The sequence below is a fragment of the Hemicordylus capensis genome, chromosome 4 (assembly GCF_027244095.1).
Source record: "Hemicordylus capensis ecotype Gifberg chromosome 4, rHemCap1.1.pri, whole genome shotgun sequence".
Classification (NCBI taxonomy): domain Eukaryota; kingdom Metazoa; phylum Chordata; class Lepidosauria; order Squamata; family Cordylidae; genus Hemicordylus; species Hemicordylus capensis.
In genome coordinates, this window is record NC_069660.1 from 288,098,217 (window position 1) to 288,115,731 (window position 17,515).

The following is a 17,515-nucleotide window of genomic DNA, read 5'->3' on the forward strand; positions in this document are numbered from 1 at the left end:
CATCCCCCGCCACAGCCCCCCTCACCTCAGACATCTCTCCACCCTCACCGGAGTCGCACTCCTGCTCCTCCTCCTCCATCCAGTTGCTTCCATCCCCCTCACCACCCTCAGTCACTCCTCCATCCCTTTACTCCATCCTCCTCACCCCTCTTGGTCGCAGCTCCAGCATTGCTGGTGCCTATTGGCCCAGCTGCAGCCCCCTATCCCCAGAGTCCTCCACACAAGAGAAGCAGCAGCAGTGGTTGACTGGGCCCTTCCTTGCTGCTGCCACCATCATGGCCACTCATTCCCCTCATGCCACTGACAGGCCCGGGCCCATCCCTTGCCCACCTGCCTGCCTCCCTTCACCAATGGCCTCGGTAGCCCCAAACAGCAGCAGTGGTTGACTGGGACCTTCCTTGCTGCCAATAGGTGCCGCCATGCTCGCTTGTTCCCCTCAAGCCACTGACAGGCTTGGGCCCATCCCTCACCCTTCCTTCTTTCTCTCTCCTCTTCCCTTCTTTTTCTCTCTCCTCCACTCACTCTTCCCCTCTGTCTTTCTTCCCTTCCCTTCCTCTCTCTCTCTCTCCCTTTCTGATTTAACAGATCTTATTCTTCTTGTTTCCTCATCTAATTCAAACAATGGCAGCCTCCTTCTCCTGAAGGGCTCTTTCCTCCCTCACGACCCCTCTCTTCACAGACCCCTGCCCTCTATCTATCTATCTATCTTCCTCTCCTCTACAATCAAAAACATCTTCCGACCAGTAGCAGTTACATTCCAACTGTCCCTAACCATCACAGGCTCCTCCTCCCTATCTGCATATGGAACCTCCACTCCCAATCACCATGATGCTTCTGCTCGCAAAAGCTGCCACGCACAGGATTACCCACGGGTATGCCATAGATAGATAGATAGATAGACACAGATTCATACTCTGCTTTATGAGCCCCCTAGAGAACAAAAGCCCCCCAATTGTTGAAACCCCAACTCTTTTAAGGGATGGAAACCTATACGAGCCCTCATATCTTCTTCTCCTCTTTCCTTCACACAGGCCTTGAAAGCAACCGCCCTCCCCCCACCTTTCCAAGGCCTGTTTTCTGGCTACAGGAGAGCTCTGGGGAGCTGACAGGAGCTCTTCTTGGCTCTTCTTCCTCTTCCAATAAAGATGTGGAATGATTTAATTATGCTTATTAGTGCCTGCCTCTTCTTTTTCTTTTCCTAAAGGAGTATATTTTAAAAGTTGTACACAAGTGACATAGCCTCTGAGCATAGACGTAGATGTCTTGCCTTGAAGCCTCAGGCCTCCACTTAATGGTTAATGGCTGATAGAATAATGGCGTGCTCAAAGTAGTCCCACTGAAATTAAAAGGAGATTAGGCATTCCTTCACATGTTATTTTAATTTCAGTAGGATAACTTTGAGTAATGTTCCTCATTAAGTCAGTCGCTATCTCTTTCTTGCTATATTCTCAACAATGTAGGAGAGGATGGATTGGGCATTTAAATATAAATACACACACACACTAACAGATCTTCTACCCTGTGGGATGCTTTGGCTCATGTCAGATTCTTTGAGAACTATCAGTGTGCTGGGTGGGGTACTGGTGGGTTTACCTCACAGGACTGTTACATTGTTTTCCACTCACATTTTTAAAAGGACCTTTCCATTATTCTCTCTTCCCCCAACACCATTTTTCAGGGGTTGTTCAATTGTTCCCTCGTTATATGGAAGCAAGCCCCACCAACTTTAACAGAGTTTCTTCCTTCTAGGTGTGCACATAGAATTTCAGGTTGAGTTATCAAAATGTTGCTGGAAAAGGCTCGTGTACTCCAGCCAGGCATCCTCTTTCTCACAGTGCTCGGCTACGTGCTTCCAGAAAGCTCCAAAAAGGTACAGCAAGGAAATCCTAGAAATCATTCCCACTCAGTGCCAACAAACTATTGTGGTGTAGACTGCCCTTGAACATGGAGGTTCTACATGAGAGCCAAACCGCCTGTAGATATGGCCAAGTGAAGCCTTCATATTCCCTAGCATTTTGCTCTGATGTAGAACCTCCATTTTCAAGAGCAGTCTGTACCAGAATGGAGGTTTCTTGGTGCTGGGTAGAGAAGGTTTTTAGGATTTCCTTGAGGTTCCTTATTCCGAACATCCTAGCATGGGATCCTTCATCCCAATCCTATACATTTTTACTCAGAACTAAGCCCCAGATAAATAAATGGGGCTTCCCGCTCAGAAGGGTTCCCCCTTCTATCCTTTGCTAAGGAAACAGGGGGAAGAGAATCCACATTCTTGATAGTCCTAATTGCTGCGTCTGTTTACTCAGAAGTAAGCTCCAGTGGAATCAGTGAACTAACTTTCTAGTAATTTATTCCAAGCTTTGCTGGGGGCCTCTGCTTCCCTCCCCTTTTTGGGGGGTGTGTGTGTGTGTGTGTGTGTGTGTGTGTGTGTGTGTGTGTGTGTGAGAGAGAGAGAGAGAGAGAGAGAGAGAGAGAGAGAGAGAGAGAGAGAGAGAGAGAGAAGGGGGCAGAGGCAGAAAACAATGCCCATGAAAGGAAAGAGACAGGGAGGAACTATACAAGTGCCAGAATGCTCATGGACTGTCCTTATCAGGCACCTATTTTCAGAACCAGGAAGTTACTCACTAGAAATTGTCAGGACTTGCCCCTCCCAACTTTGGCTTCAGAATTCTCAATGGGTAGACTCAGTTATGTTCTGAGCTAACTTTTTCCCTGTTATGGGGATTTCCAACAGTAATTACTCAAACATCACTAGACTGATGTTTTAGAAACCATCAAAAGGCACCATTCCCAATACGGACCTGAATTTGGGGGGAATGCTAAAACAAACACACACCCCACTCTCTATCTGTGGTGAAAAATTGTACCAAAACTTTGAACCCCCTTTTCAGGAGTTGAAAACGTAAACTGCTGTATCTCAGCCATTTTGCAATGGATTTGCACCAGTGGTGTCTCTTGTCCACTAGTTGATGTGTGCACAATTTTTTATGGGGATTGGATGAATACTTTTGATTTTATAAGCAATAGAATGTTCAGGGCTTATAATGGCAGAATCTTGAAAACACTCATCTTAACTATACCGGCATGACTGTCCCAGCAATCTACCTTCTATGAAATTACTAACTTTGATTTGTGTCATCATCATTTTCGTGTTCTGAATCTTCATTGTCAAGACCAAGTTCCAAGAGCTCCCGAGTCCTTAAAAAAAAATAAAAATTGAATATCAGATAATTTTAAGCATAACAGTGAAATTCAGCAGGTGCACTAAAAATCAGTTTGAAAAAAACAGATTGTCTTATTCTACCCTCTTAATGAAGCAACTGCCTAGCTGTACTCTCCTGCAGCTATACAATACATAGTGTATGCATGCTGATGAAGGCTTAGTGCAAAATTTATTTCCATCATTTAGGTATAGCCTTTCCAAGTTAATTTACAGTAGTTAATACACACATACACCTTAAATAACCTAACACATAGAAACAACAAATACCAACAGCAGGAATAAGATGATCCAGTTCTTAAAAGCTTGGAGGAACAAGAGACTTTTCAGTTGCTTTTGAAAGGAAGCAAGAGAATGGCATAATCAGTCCTACAAAAGGAAGAGCTCTCCACTGCAGACAAGGCCCTACTCCTTAAATCAGCAAAGGACAGACATGGAACACTGTTTGGCTTCAAAGGTTCAGGAAGTGGGGGTGGATATCATATGGGCAAAGACACTCCCTTGAGATAATCAGCACACAGACTGCTTAGAACCTGGTTTGAAACTAGCACCTTGAATTGGGCTCAAACACAAACTAGTAGCCACTGAAGTTTTAAGACTGGTAAAACGTGCACAGAGCTCACTTTTGTCAGTCACTCAGCTGCATTCTGCAACAACTGAAGTTACTGAACCATCTTCAAGGACATCTCCACACAGAGCAAATTACAGTGATCCAATCTGGAAGTGATTAAGGCATTGGTGACAGCAGCCAAGGCTCCATCCAGCAGAAGGCATAATTGGCAAACCAATCACACTCAGTAAAAACACTCCAGGCCACAGCTGCTACCTGAGCCTCCAGGAGCAATGCTGGATGTCCAAACACCCTCAGACTATGACAGAAGGGTGAACATGGCCCTTCTGTCACCCTGCCCAAGATAAGTATTTCCCCAGATAGCCAATCCATCAAATCTCCAGCCATCATCAGCTCTATCTAGTCTGGACTGAGCTGGAGTTTGTTCATCCTCATCCAGGCTATCACCAATCTCAGACTCTTGTTTAAGGCAAGCCACATCCATATGGATGAAAATGAGAAATAGATCATGCTCCACAAGTCCAGATGACCTCTCCTGGTGGCTTAATGTAGAGATTAAACAAGTTGTACTAGTAAGAACTAATCAGACTACTCCTTTCACAGTGTCTACAACTGGACTAAATTTGGTTCAAATCAAGGTCCACAAGTTAGATCTCTTGCACCTCAAATGTTCATGCATCCACCATCTTGGATCGGGGTGGATGACATCATTACCAACTACACCATTGAGGTGTCACTCACAAATGTACCAAATTTGGTTCAAGTTGGTTAAGCTGTCTTCAAGTTAGTGTACTTGTGCCTCAAAGGTTCACACATCCACCATCCTTGGATCAGGGTGGATGACATCATCACAAACTACGCACTGAAGTGTCCCTATGTGTTCCTACAGCTGCAAAAATTTGGTTCAAATCAGTTAGACTTTACACAAGTTAGTGCACTTGTGCCTCAAAAGTTTACATGTCTGCCATCTTGAATCGATGTGGATGACGTCACAAACTATGCCACTGAGATATCCCTGTGTGTCACTCACTGCAACTGTACCCAATTTGGTTCAAATGGGTTAGGCAGTCACAAATCAGCCTGCTTGTGCTTCACATGTTGACGTGGTTGCCATTCTGAACTGGAGTGGATGACATAATCACACACCACACCATTTGGGCATCCCTATGTGTCCCTACAGCTGTAATAAATTTGGTTCATCAAATCGGTTTGGTGGTTCACAAGTTAACCCACTTGTTCATCAAAAGTTTATGCATCTGCCATCTTGAATCAGGGTAACTGTACCCGATTTGGTTCATATTGGTCCAGGCGTTGCAAAGTTTATTGGTGGGGGGTGGGGGAGAGAAAGACACACACATAGAATGCTGGGTGATCTCATAAGCCTACTGGAAAGTAGGCTAAGAATATAGGAGAGAAAATTAAACCTTGAAAACCCTGCAAGAGAATTGCCACAGGGTGGAATAATAGTCTCCCAGCACTGTCTTCTGGTATCTTCAATTCAAGGAGAAAAATTGCCACAAAGCAGTACCTCCAATATCTAACCCTACAGGGTTTTCAGGATTCTAACCCAGAAAGATGGTCCAGAGAATGCCAGGGTCAATTACATTGACCAAGAGAGTCAGGGTCACACTCCCAGCACAGGCTGTTTACCAGGATAATCAAAGCAGTCTGATGAACTGGAAGTGCTTAACTTCTCAACGGGGACATAGCACCAAGAACAGATTGGGAAACATCGATATTTCATGACTGTCTATTTACAGGCATAAGCCAAACCTATTTTTCTTTTGAGTATTTTCTGGAAGGCAAATAAGGCATTCATCATCATTACGGGGAACATATTATAGATGCCATAACTAATTAGTCTCAACCAAATAATTTTAGAGTGATACAGCTTGTGTTCCAGATATTCATGGTACCAAATATTCCAAACAACGGTACCAAATCTTCCAAATCTTGCAACCAAACACACATGCAAATACAGTGCCTGCTATAATTTGCTGATATATTAATGTAATGAATGACAGAGGATATAAACGGCTTTTGTGACATATCATCTAGCTAGGTCTGCATTAGGTGACCAGTTTCCATACCTTTTCCGTTCCAGCTGTGGTGTATCCAAGGTCGTCTGTTGGTTCATTGCTTTAATCCAATAAATAAGTGCTTGGAAAACATATGCTACATGCTTCAGTGAGCAGACATCCAACACTGGTAGAACATCGGAATGTTCATCATTGTGAGAACGCATTAAGGAGAGGGCATAGTTTAAGAAGTCCCCCCTTGCAGACATCATCCCTTGACGAGCACTGAGCAAGGTAGCACGTCTGTAATCAAAACAGATTAAATTAATATTGGAAATTCATTGCTTAAACAAAGGCAAGGGACCTCAAGTCTACTTAATATAATGGCCACCTAATGGCGCAGCGGGGAAATGACTTGACTAGCACGCCAGAGGTTGCTGGTTCGAATCCCCGCTGGTATGTTTCCCAGACTATGGGGAACACCTATATTGGGCAGCAGTGATATAGGAAGATGCTGAAAGGCATCATCTCATACTGCGAACATAAGAACAGCCCTGTGCGGGAGGAGGCAATGGAAAACCCCTCCTGTATTCTACCAAAGACAACCAGATTGCTCTGTGGTCGTCAGGAGTCGACACCGACACGACAGCACACTTTACCTTTACTAATAAGAGAAATAAACTTCTACTTGCCCAGTTAGCTCCCCTGCTAACTGGGCCAAGAGGTAACCTTTTAACATGGTGATTCTCTTTATTTAGCCAGGGAGAGCCACTGGCCCTATCCACCCCCAGTACAGTACTTCCAATGACTGTTGCAGGTGTCTGTCTTATGTTTCTTTTTAGATTGTGAGCCCTTTGGGGACAGGGATCCATCTTATTTATTATTTATTTATCCATGTAAAACCACTTTGAAAACTTTTGCTGAAAAGCGATATATAAACATTTGTTGTTGTACTTCAGTGTGGGGATTAAGACACTAATTATTTTTGTTTGTGATAACAACTAGCTATGGGGCAAGATCCTCTATTCTATTCACATAGAATTACTAACACACATTGTCATACCTTCTACCCTCCAATGTTCTTAAGCTAGCTTCTTCACGTGCCGTCATCCTCTCCCTCCTGGTTGAGTTCTGCGAGGCATGAAGTGGGTGGTTTGGGTGACCTGGGTCTCCAGCAGAGGCAAGGGCAGAACCATAACGCAACTGAGCTTCAGTGGAGTCCATAATGCTCACCATCCAGTTCCAAGTGGGAATAAGCTTTTCCTCAACATAGTTCTAAATACAAAAAGGATTATTTATAATTTATAATTGTTTATAATTATTTATAATTGGTATACAATGGATTTAAATACTACAAAGACCATGACCAATTATAATCTCTAAAATTTCCCACATTTCTGAAAGCACTATATGTCCACTCTCCCTTGAATAGGTAATACAAGTTCCCAAAAGTTCTACTCTGCCTGTGGGTTCTCCAATATTACAACTCTTCCCTCTTAATGAGGGAAATGTGTGTAATTGATTTGCCCTCTGTTTCTGTTAGCCTCTGGAAGCATGTAGCAGTTTATTTTCCTGACAGCCAATACAGGTGGGCAGGGACTAGAGAATGCTTTAATAAGCACATTCATTGCTCTCTTGCCCAGAACTTCCAAAAAATCAATGCTTCTCAGCTGCAATCCAGACAGGCGAGTCCACCTGTTAAGCTCAGAGGAAAGCGGTGGCTGCCAAAGCATGTAGGAAGAAAAGAACCCAGTGGAGAATTAGCAAGCATTGGAGGCAGTAGTGGAGAAGAGTGGCTGCCATTTGTGACAGAAGTACCAGAAAGTGTAAGGGTGGTAAGCAGATTTTCCTTGAAGAGCAGCCCAATTTAAACAAGGAAATCAGCATATTTTTGTGGCATCGTACCTGCAAATTTACTGCATCTTGGTATGTTAGCTTCACTGCAGCTGGGATCTGGGAGTACACCAAATGATTGTATTTGGGGATCAGGCCCATCAGATCAGATATCTGCCGGATTACAATGCTGTATGCCCTTGCCAAGCTGCTCGCTGATGTCAGGTAGCTGCTAGCATTGCTAGCTTCAAGAGCTGCTGCTGCTGCCGCCGCGCTTGTACTGATGGTACCACTCCGACGCAGGTTTGATGGATCAATGTAGATCAAGCCTGCTGAACTCGCTAATATGAGAAAGAAAAAAGCATTTGAGGTCAACAAACAGAACAAAGATGAGTTCAAGTATTTATCTCAAAGGAAGTGTTTAATCCTGTTCAGTCCATAAATGCCTCTTAAACAAGTGAAACAGCTGACGGCTTGTAGAGAAAACTTTCAGATGCATATACAGGAGGGCCTCGATATTCGCGGGGGTTCTGTTCCACAGTTCTACCGCGGATATCGAGGCATTAGTCAATGTATTCGTGGGCATTAGGTTCCCAGTCAGCTGAAAATGCTTCAAAATTGCTGAAAATCAGCTGGGGGGGGAGCTCCTTGCCATGCTTTGCTGCTCCCCCCAAGTCACGCTATGTCCCTGGAATGCCCTAAAATCAGCAGGGTTTTTTTTTTAAATGGGGGGAAAAGACGAGCGCTATTTTGTGGCTCTGATGAACAAAATGGTGGCCAGAAATAACCTCCATGATAATTTCCAGCCACCTCCAACCCGCAGATAAGCGAGGTCGATGTGGTTCCCCCCCATCCCCAGCTTTTTCCTCCGCATATGCCGTGGTTGGGTGTCTTTTTCCTGACCGCAGATACATGAATCAGCGGAAACTGAGGTTCTACTGTATATTACTTGCATATCTGCAGCCCTCTATGATCAAAAGCTCATAAGGGTATAAACATTCACTTTCAAAATGCCTACCTGCTGGTGCAGAAGTACTGGATGGTGCAGTGCTTGTAGTCCTCTGATTCTGGGTGTTACGTACAGCCCACTGCATTGAGCGGGGGGCCTGGGCTGCACCGTTGGCATGAGAGCTGTTTGTGGTTCGCTCCAGAGGTTCATCGAGCATGAATGTCTCTTGCTCTATATCATCGCTCTGGCTGCTGCTGCTATCTGAGTCACTGGTGTCATTTGACTGAGAGTCGTCTTCAGAAAAAAATGCTGGAACACTGCTAGCACCTATAGACAAACAATGGACCATAAGGAGAATTGCTTGGAAACTGTCCTCCAGAAACAAGCCTATCAGAGGACAATTCACTGGCTATTTAAATTCATGTAGGCTCACTGACTTCAGCAAGATTAGTCTTGCATAACGGACCATATATCCACACTTGCAGTGTATTGTGATACTCAATTCTGATAAATATCCGTAGTAGTAAACATAGAAATTTTTTATAAAAACAGAAATAGCTTCAAAGCAGAATGAGGAAATCTTTCAACAGCCTAGTATATTTTTCACATTTTTAAAATAAAGCTGCAAATAAACCATACCTTAACATTTAATTATCTGTGTATCATTAGTATTGTTTATTTTAAAAGAACTGGCCTTTTGATTTAAAGAAGTCTGCAATACAGTTTACAAATTAGGCAGAATGTAGACTTCCAAGGCCTACCCAAAGTCCTTAAAAATCAGACATAGAGTTCGGAGCTGCTGTTTCTTTAATGTACTGCAATACAGTTGCATCAAAATGAAGACGGATACAAGGACATTACCTGCTTCTGACCCTGCTGTAGCTGCAGTGACCACACTTCTGCGCCCACTTGCATTGTCCTGGTTGCTATGGTTACTCTCACTGTCACTTTCTGTTTCTGCTGCTGCCAGTAGATCCAACTCCATATCACTTCCTAATGAGAAGTGTATTAAATTTATGAAAAATGGTTAACACAGCATGCTATTGACATAGCTATTCCACAAAGCTACCACCCATTTCACTCTCTCCATTTGCTTACCACATCTGCTGAAAGCCATATATTTCCCCCCCACCCTTTCCTTAGATAATCTTAAGTGTTGCTTGCACTGACATTACTTGCCCATGATAACACTACTCCCTTGAACAGTAATACAAATAAACCACTTCCTATTCCTATCCGACTAACTTATTAATGTCAAGCATATAAAATGTGTACAAGTTATCCAGTTTAAAATACAAGGATGTACTGTAAAAGTTAAATCCTTTTAAAACGGTAGAGAGTTAGTCTTGCAATAACAAGCTTAACTTGTTCCCTTTGCTAAGCAGGTTTTATTTCAGTTTGCATTTGGATGGGTGACTACATGTGAGCATTGTCTGCTGTAAGATATTACTCTTAGAGTAGCCAGTCAAAGTAGACAATACTGAGCTGAATACACCAATGGTCTGACTCGGTATGAGGTAGCATCCTATGTTCATGTGACTGAAGTACATAGCGCAGGAATACCATCCTCGTCGTGCTCATCATGCTGCCCTTCTGCTTCAGCATTTTCTTCACCATGTTCTTCTTGTTCATCATGATGGTCCTCTTCTCCAGCTACCCCCTCAACCACTTCGACCTGAAACAAGAGATTTTGAAACTAAGCAACATTTTATGCATCTTCACACACTTTAAATATGAATCTGACTTTAACATACATTTTGGACAAATGCTAGAATTTGTTCATAAAGTTTATTAGCAAATAAAAATTTTCATCCCCAAAGTGAGGGGAAATAACTGCGTAGCTAATGAAGTAGGATGCTGCCTATGCAAGCAGATTGTTCTCTAAGGTACCATCTTACTCTGCACCAGGGGTGCGAGCCTCTTGGCAAGAGCACAAGGGCTCTCATCCTTATGGCTTTCAGCCTTGGAGTGAGCAGCCTGGGGCCTCAGAAGACCTTCCTTTTTTCCATCAAGAAGCCAGCAAGAAAGCATGACTGAACAAGTCCTGGACCTGGTTTTTATCAAACAGAGGAGCTGTGGTTGGTTGGGCTGAGATGTGTCTGGGAGAGCAAAGTGGGGGTGGCAATATCATAGGTAGCGGGCAGAGTATGGCGGTGGGAGTTGGGCAGGCTGTTACAGTGAGAAACAGTCCAGTCAACTGAGACCTGTTCCTTTTTCCAGCTCTTCTCCCAACGATGTTGCCACCGGAGGCTCTGAGAACACTCCCTCAAGAATTAGGGTGCTGCTGCTGAATGTTAGGTTGGTAAACAATCAAACATCCCTCATCCACGATTTGATTGTGGATGAGCATACTAGCCTGGTATGTGTGACGGAGACCTGGTTGGATCAGCTGGGTGGGGTTGGTCTCTCTCAGCTATGTCCTCCAGGTTTCCTGATCATGCAGCAGCCCCACCTGGAGGGTCAGGGAGGAGGCGTTGCAGTCATCTATCTAGAGACCTTTCCCATTTCCAGGTGCCCTGTCAGGCAATCTCAGAATTTCAAGTGTTTCTCCTTGAGGGTGGGCCTCTGAGATAAGCTAGAGATTCTGCTGGTGTACCGACCACCCTGCTGCACTTCAGTCTCTCTACCTGAGCTGGCGGGGGTGGTCTCGGAAGTGGCCTTGGGTTCCCTCAAACTTGTCTTGGGGACTTCAATGTCCACGCTGAGCCCCCCCACCCCCCGTAGGAACAGCTCAGGATTTCATGGCCTCCATGGGCCTATCCCAGCTGGTATCTGACCCTACCCACATGGCAGGACATACTCTGGATCTGGTTTTTGCCAACCAGGAAATAAATGATCTGGGGGAGTTTGATATAACTCCCTTGTCATGGACAGATCATCATCTGGTGGGGTTTAGCTTTACTGCTCCATCTGCCCTCTGCAGGGGTGGTGAACATCGGTCCATCCTGGAGGCTTAAGGATCTGCTCAGTTTCCAGACAGCCCTCAAGGAGTTTCCAGTGTCCAGAGCTGGCGACTCTGTTGAGGCCCTGGTGAATCTCTGGAATGGAGAAACAGCCTGGGCTGTTGACACAGTTGCTCCTAAACGCCCTCTCTAGCTTTGTGGAGCCCATTCCGCTCCTTGGTTTCCCTCAGAGCTTAGGGCAGTGAAATAACTCGGGTGAAAAGGGAACTACACTGGAGAAAAAGTTGTGACAAATCCGACTGAACCCATTTTAGGGACTACTCCATGGCAGTGGGGGCAGCGAAGAAATGCTTTTTCTCCACTTCCATTGCATCTGCTCAGTGAAGACCAGTGGAGCTGTTTCATGTAGCCAATACATTGTTCCACACAGCCCTCCAGGAAATTGGGAAGTAATCATCTACAGCTGTGATCACCCGTGCTGATTTGGACTCCAGAGTTTTGACAATTCTGGCAAACGTGCCTCTGGTACCATCTGGTCCTATTGTGTTGGAGTCTTTTCAGTTGGTGCAGCCTGAGGATGTGGACAAGATCCTGGGCAATGTGCAGGAGAAATTGTGCGCTCTTGACTCTTGCCTTTCATGGCTAATAAAAGCTGTCAGGGAGGATATGGGCAGATGGAGATGATTATTAATGCTTCATTAAGGGAGGGCAGGATGCTATCATGCCTCAAGGAGGCGATGGTAAGATCATTATTAAAAAAAGCCCTCCCTTGATCCCTCCAACCTGAACAACTATAGCCCTGTCTCTAATCTTCCTTTTTTGAGCAAGGTAATAGAGCATGTGGTGGCATCCCAGCTGCAGAGGGTCTTGGGTGATGGGGATTATCTAGACCCTTTTCAATCTGGCTTCGCTCTGGTGGATGACCTATGCTGGGAACTAGACAGGGGAAGCGCGTCCCTGTTTGTGCTGCTAGAACTCTCAGCGGCATTCGATACCATCGATCCTTCTGGACCGCCTCTTGAATATGGGAATCGGAGGCTCTGCTTTGGAGTGGCTCCCGTCCTTTCTTGGGGGGAGGGTCCAGAAGGTGGTGCTGGGGGACTATTGCTCGGCTCCGTGGCCATTGGACTGTGGTGTCCTGCAGGGTTCCATTTTGTCCCCTGTGCTGTTTAACATCTACATGAAACAGCTGGGTGAGGTCATCTGAGGACTTGGACTGAGTTGTTGGCAATATGCCGATGACACCCAGATTTATCTCTCCTTGTCACCTGTTCCTAGGGAGGCAGTGGATGTCCTGAATCAGGGGCTGGAGGTTGTGATGGGTTGGATGTGGGCTAATAAACTGAGACTGAATCCAGACAAAATGGATTTAATGTTGGTCAGTAGGAGAGCCAATCGGGAGGAGGAGATTCTACCAGATCTGGATGGGGTTGAACTCCCTTTGGGATTACTGCTGGAACCGGCTCTGCTTTTGGAAGCTCAGATAGAGGCAGTGGCGCCTTTGCATGGCTTCGGCTAGTGAGCCAGCTGCATCCCTTTCTCAAGAAGGCAGATCTGGCCACAGTTACCTATGCCTTAGTCACGTCACGGCTGGATTACTGTAATGCGCTCTACGTGGGACTGCCCTTGAAGAATTTTCAGAAATTGCAGCTAGCACAAAATGTGGCAGCTAGGATTTTATCTAGAGTTACCCACTGGGATGACATCACACCCATTTTGAAAGAGCTGCACTGGTTACTAGTTTGTTTCCGGGTCCAAGTCAAGGTGCTGGTTTTGACCTTTAAAGCCCTTGACAGTTTGGGCCTGGGACACCTGAGGGACCACCTGCTCCCAAGGGTTGCTGCCCGCTTGACAAAGTCATCTGAGGAGGCTCTGCTCTGGGTGCTGACAATGAGGGAGGCTCGGCTGTCAAGCATGTCGGACACGGCCTTCTCTATTGCTGACCCCAGACTCTAGAATGCTCTCCCAGTCTCCGTCACAGTTTTTAGAAAGTGTGTGAAATCTTGGCTTTTACCCAGGCTTTGATATAATTGTCTCTATTGCTGCTTCTTTGTATTTTGCATGGTTATCTTATGCTTGTGTTTTAAATCTTTTTAGTCAGAAATGTGTTTTTATGTTTTAGCTTGGTATTTTAATTGTGTAATTTTTATTGCCTTATTTTAATTTTTGTGTGAACCGCCTTGGGATTGTTTTAATGAAAGGCGGAATAAAAATTTAAAAATACAAACATACATAAAATAAATCTGCTGTTATAGGTTAACATGGTTACATTACTATTATTCTCCAATCTTGAGTTTACATATGAAGACCCATTTACATCCCAAACTCTGGCATGCTTTTATTGCAGTATAACTGTAACTGCACAGGCCATCTAGTACAATGCAATATTGTACTGAAATCATTTTACTTCTGTACCAACATGTACTTTCATCATTTAAAATAAATACAAAGCCTTCTATTGAAAACAATTAAGACAATAACCTCTTCCACATCTGCTGACACAATGTCATCCTGTTCTTCATCTCTGCCACGAACTGGTTGAGACTGACTGATCCGCCTTTGCTGTGGATTCCTAATGATATAGGAAGACTGAGACTGACTGGCACTACAAAAAGGGAGAAAAGGGCTTTTAAAGTAAATTATCTAGCAAACTGTAGTATTAATACAATTTTGTTCTCTTCACACAAAACTGATTTAACATTTATGCAACAGAAGAATTGCCATGACTACATAACCTCAGAAGAGTTAGCGTCTCCAAAAGTATATTAATATTTGATTGAAATGTTTTACAGAATGTGAGTCATGCTTATGTTGCCACTAGTTTTCAAAAGTCGCTTAACCTAGACCCCTTCTCAGCTACCATGAGAGTTCACTTCTTTCATATTTTCATCATTGCTATTTTCCATCATGGTCAGAACTTCTGATACATTTGAGATAGCTTTGTTTCTGCTAAAATACCAAATTGCCCTCCTAAAAATATATGAAAAACACGTATCATTCAGAATTCGTCACAGCGGTGCACGCAATGAGAAAATAACTGAGACAAGGCCTTTTTTATCCTTTATATACAACCATCCAATTCATTTATTTTTGCCACTGATTACACTGAGAAAAATTCATTTGAAATTGAGAGAAAACAACATCCTGCCAAATAGCACACCACACAACATTTAGAAGAATGTGACTACAAGAGCAAGCCACACAATGAATGTTACCTGCTGGACTGATCAGATGATGGCCGTGGAGGCAAGGGTTCTACCGAGAATAGTTCTTCGCTGCCCTGCATAGCATCTATACTAGTGCTTGCCAATGTAAAAGGTGCTGTAGGACGTGCAATACCCATTCTGACCGGAATAATAAGTGATTCCGCCACATTACACAATTCCTCTACAGCATAAGGTAGCAATGCCTGGAATACACGCTTGCATTTTCCAATTGGCTGTGGAATAAAGTTGCTGGAAAGGGAAGCAGAGAAGAACAATACATGGATGAGTAGGTAACCTATTCAAAAGGATTCAGAAATATACAAGTGCTCATAGACAGTGTTTGCATCCACAGAACTGCAACTACTGTGCTTCTGTGCACAATTCTATCACATTGCATCATCCATGAAGTTCTAACGTGCTACTGAAAGTTACATAGATTTTACATTCAAATGCATAGTTCCTTCAATAAACACACATACAGGATAGGTCCACCAGACATCCAGTGGAAGCAAAACATCTTAAAACTGGAAGAATATTGGAAGTACATATTGTTTGGTCTAGTACCGTAAATAAAACTTGACTTGACTTGGAAGTACATCATCTGAACTCAATATGTAACTAAATTTACTCAGGAAACACAAAACATATGGGGCTAGGAAGGAAGTGAAGATTGCCCCTCCCTCCTTAGAATTTCTTCCATTTGTACAGGATGCATAAATGCAGCCCATGGTTTGATACATTTTGCCCTAACTACAGTATATGCTCTACAAGCTTATCAAGTGACTTATTTACAGGCAGTATCCACCACCTATTTGGGCTGCAGAAATACATTCCATATTGCCCTTTTCTTTCATGACAGCACAATATGACATCAGTGTGAAAAAGACAAATATGTAAACCTGGTGATTTTTAAAGAACAAACCAAACACACAAACACACTGAACTGAAACATAATTTGAAGCCAGTTTCAAGAAGAGCATTTCCAATCGACCTGTACAGTGTTTACAAATAACGACGATCTCTTAGTGCAGAGATCATCTTAGTGCAACAGCTGGGCACTCCAGCTGTTGGGAACTGAAACTCCCATCATCCCCAGCCACAATAAGTTACCAAGATGGCCTACCCCTGTCTTAGTGTTTTCCTCCATTCCACCACCAGAAATCCAATTTAGGTAAAAAATAAACTTACTTTTTCTTTTTTGAAGAAGCCATTTCCACACTAAGGATGACAAAAACTCTTGCCACAGAGCGCAGAAATCTCATTGTAACAGAAATAGCTTCTTCTCTGCGACCTGGGGTGTATTTGTTCTGCAATTCCTTTACAAGAGTCCCCAGCAAAGTATCTAAAAGCTGTAGGGGGAAAAATGTATTGAGCACATAGGTATTGTGTATGTGAAGTAGCTCTCTCATAAGAGTTTAACAAACTCTCCATAGCTTAGATTGGGTAATATCGGACTCCTTAAGCAATTCATCATTGATTGGATTCCTCAGAGGCATAGCTACAACTGAACCGGGGGGAGGGGTCGAGATCAAATGTCCATGGGCTCCTGCGGGGGGGTGGGGTGTCCCTGTCGGCTAGGTGACAGCTTGCTCTTTGGTCTCCCCCTCTTGTCTCTCTGAAAGGGAGGGGGCAGGGACCCATCTTCACTTTTTGCTCCAGGGCCCACTCCAGCCTAGCTATGCCCCTGAGATTTCTTCTTAGGCACTGTTACTATTTAACGCAGAATATGCGCCTTACCAAGATGTCTGCTGTACACTTCACAATAAGGCAGTGTGTAAAACAGTCCAGGCGAATAGTACCGCTTTGCTGATTAAGATACACTTGTTCTTCAGGCAAAAGATGACCAATCCTACTGCTTGCACTAAGACTTGGAAAAAAGCAAAAGGGAAATAGGGAAGAGGAAATACAATGTAAGCGTTAAGTCTACAATACAAAACCAGGTTTTGAAGATACAATAAAAATAAGTTCATTAATACACACGGGTCTTTATTCTCCTGCGAACCAAACATGATCATAGATTTCAATGCATTCCAGTCTTGTAGCACACGTTCCAAGGCAAGCTGAGCAAATCGCGGAGGTTCTAAATCATGATCGGGCATATCTGAATCTGAAGAGAAGAAAAGAAAAATATCCGAGAATAGCAGTTACTGCCGAAAGACTTGCCCTATAAGCAACAACCTTGTACAAAAATAAAAGATCCCACCTTCAGGATTTGCAGTTTTACGATTACGATCTTCTCGAATTCTTGGTGGCCTATACTGGCAATGTTCTACTGTTTGTCGTGCAACTGTCTGTACTAAGAACAACAGAAGGTGCTCTCCCCTGTGAACACATGAACAAATATGAGCGAGGGGAACTGCATTGGCCTTCTCTAAAAATGTTTCTCATTTGCACTAAATGGACACTTGCCTGCTATTTGGCATGGTGACAAGATTTGTGGTGGTAAGTAGTCGGAAAAGCAGATCAAGACGAGCAGACTTTTGGCCTGCAATTAACGTTTTACACTTGCATTTCTCCCAGCAGTCACAGTACGCTGTTGGGGATGTGCGTTTAAGCCTGGAAAGGGAGAGGTAATTTATAATATCCATCTATATCAACATGCAGTACAACCCAATTTAGAAATATGACAGAGCATCTACAATAATTTTACTTTTCAAAAACCCTCTCAATTCAACTGAAGTTCTTTATCTAAACACCACTTCCTAGGTCATCTTCTATTTAAAAGCCTGTATTAGTTTTAAGAACAACTTCTTGTTGTTATTCTTTAGTAACAAAGGTACTAAACAAATAAGTAAACAAACAAACAAACAAACAAACT

General features: G+C 43.7%; 1 protein-coding gene across 9 annotated transcripts in view; it reads right to left on the reverse strand.

Annotated features, from left to right (window-relative positions):
* The window catches only part of UBR5 (ubiquitin protein ligase E3 component n-recognin 5), a 145,750-nt gene that overhangs the window by 22,371 nt on the left and 105,864 nt on the right, over positions 1–17,515 (reverse strand). For 8 of the 9 annotated variants that reach the window (XM_053242759.1, XM_053242761.1, XM_053242760.1 and 5 more), the window contains 14 exons: positions 17,107–17,253; positions 16,901–17,019; positions 16,678–16,804; positions 16,435–16,564; positions 15,886–16,046; positions 14,707–14,946; positions 13,973–14,096; positions 10,152–10,263; positions 9,450–9,581; positions 8,658–8,915; positions 7,712–7,980; positions 6,870–7,081; positions 5,879–6,109; positions 3,122–3,195 (listed from right to left, as the gene is read on the reverse strand). In XM_053242759.1, the coding sequence (XP_053098734.1) occupies positions 3,122–3,195; positions 5,879–6,109; positions 6,870–7,081; positions 7,712–7,980; positions 8,658–8,915; positions 9,450–9,581; positions 10,152–10,263; positions 13,973–14,096; positions 14,707–14,946; positions 15,886–16,046; positions 16,435–16,564; positions 16,678–16,804; positions 16,901–17,019; positions 17,107–17,253 (2,336 nt within the window). The remainder of the gene's footprint in view (positions 1–3,121; positions 3,196–5,878; positions 6,110–6,869; positions 7,082–7,711; positions 7,981–8,657; positions 8,916–9,449; positions 9,582–10,151; positions 10,264–13,972; positions 14,097–14,706; positions 14,947–15,885; positions 16,047–16,434; positions 16,565–16,677; positions 16,805–16,900; positions 17,020–17,106; positions 17,254–17,515) is intronic. The other variant, XM_053242755.1, reaches the window with a different exon arrangement.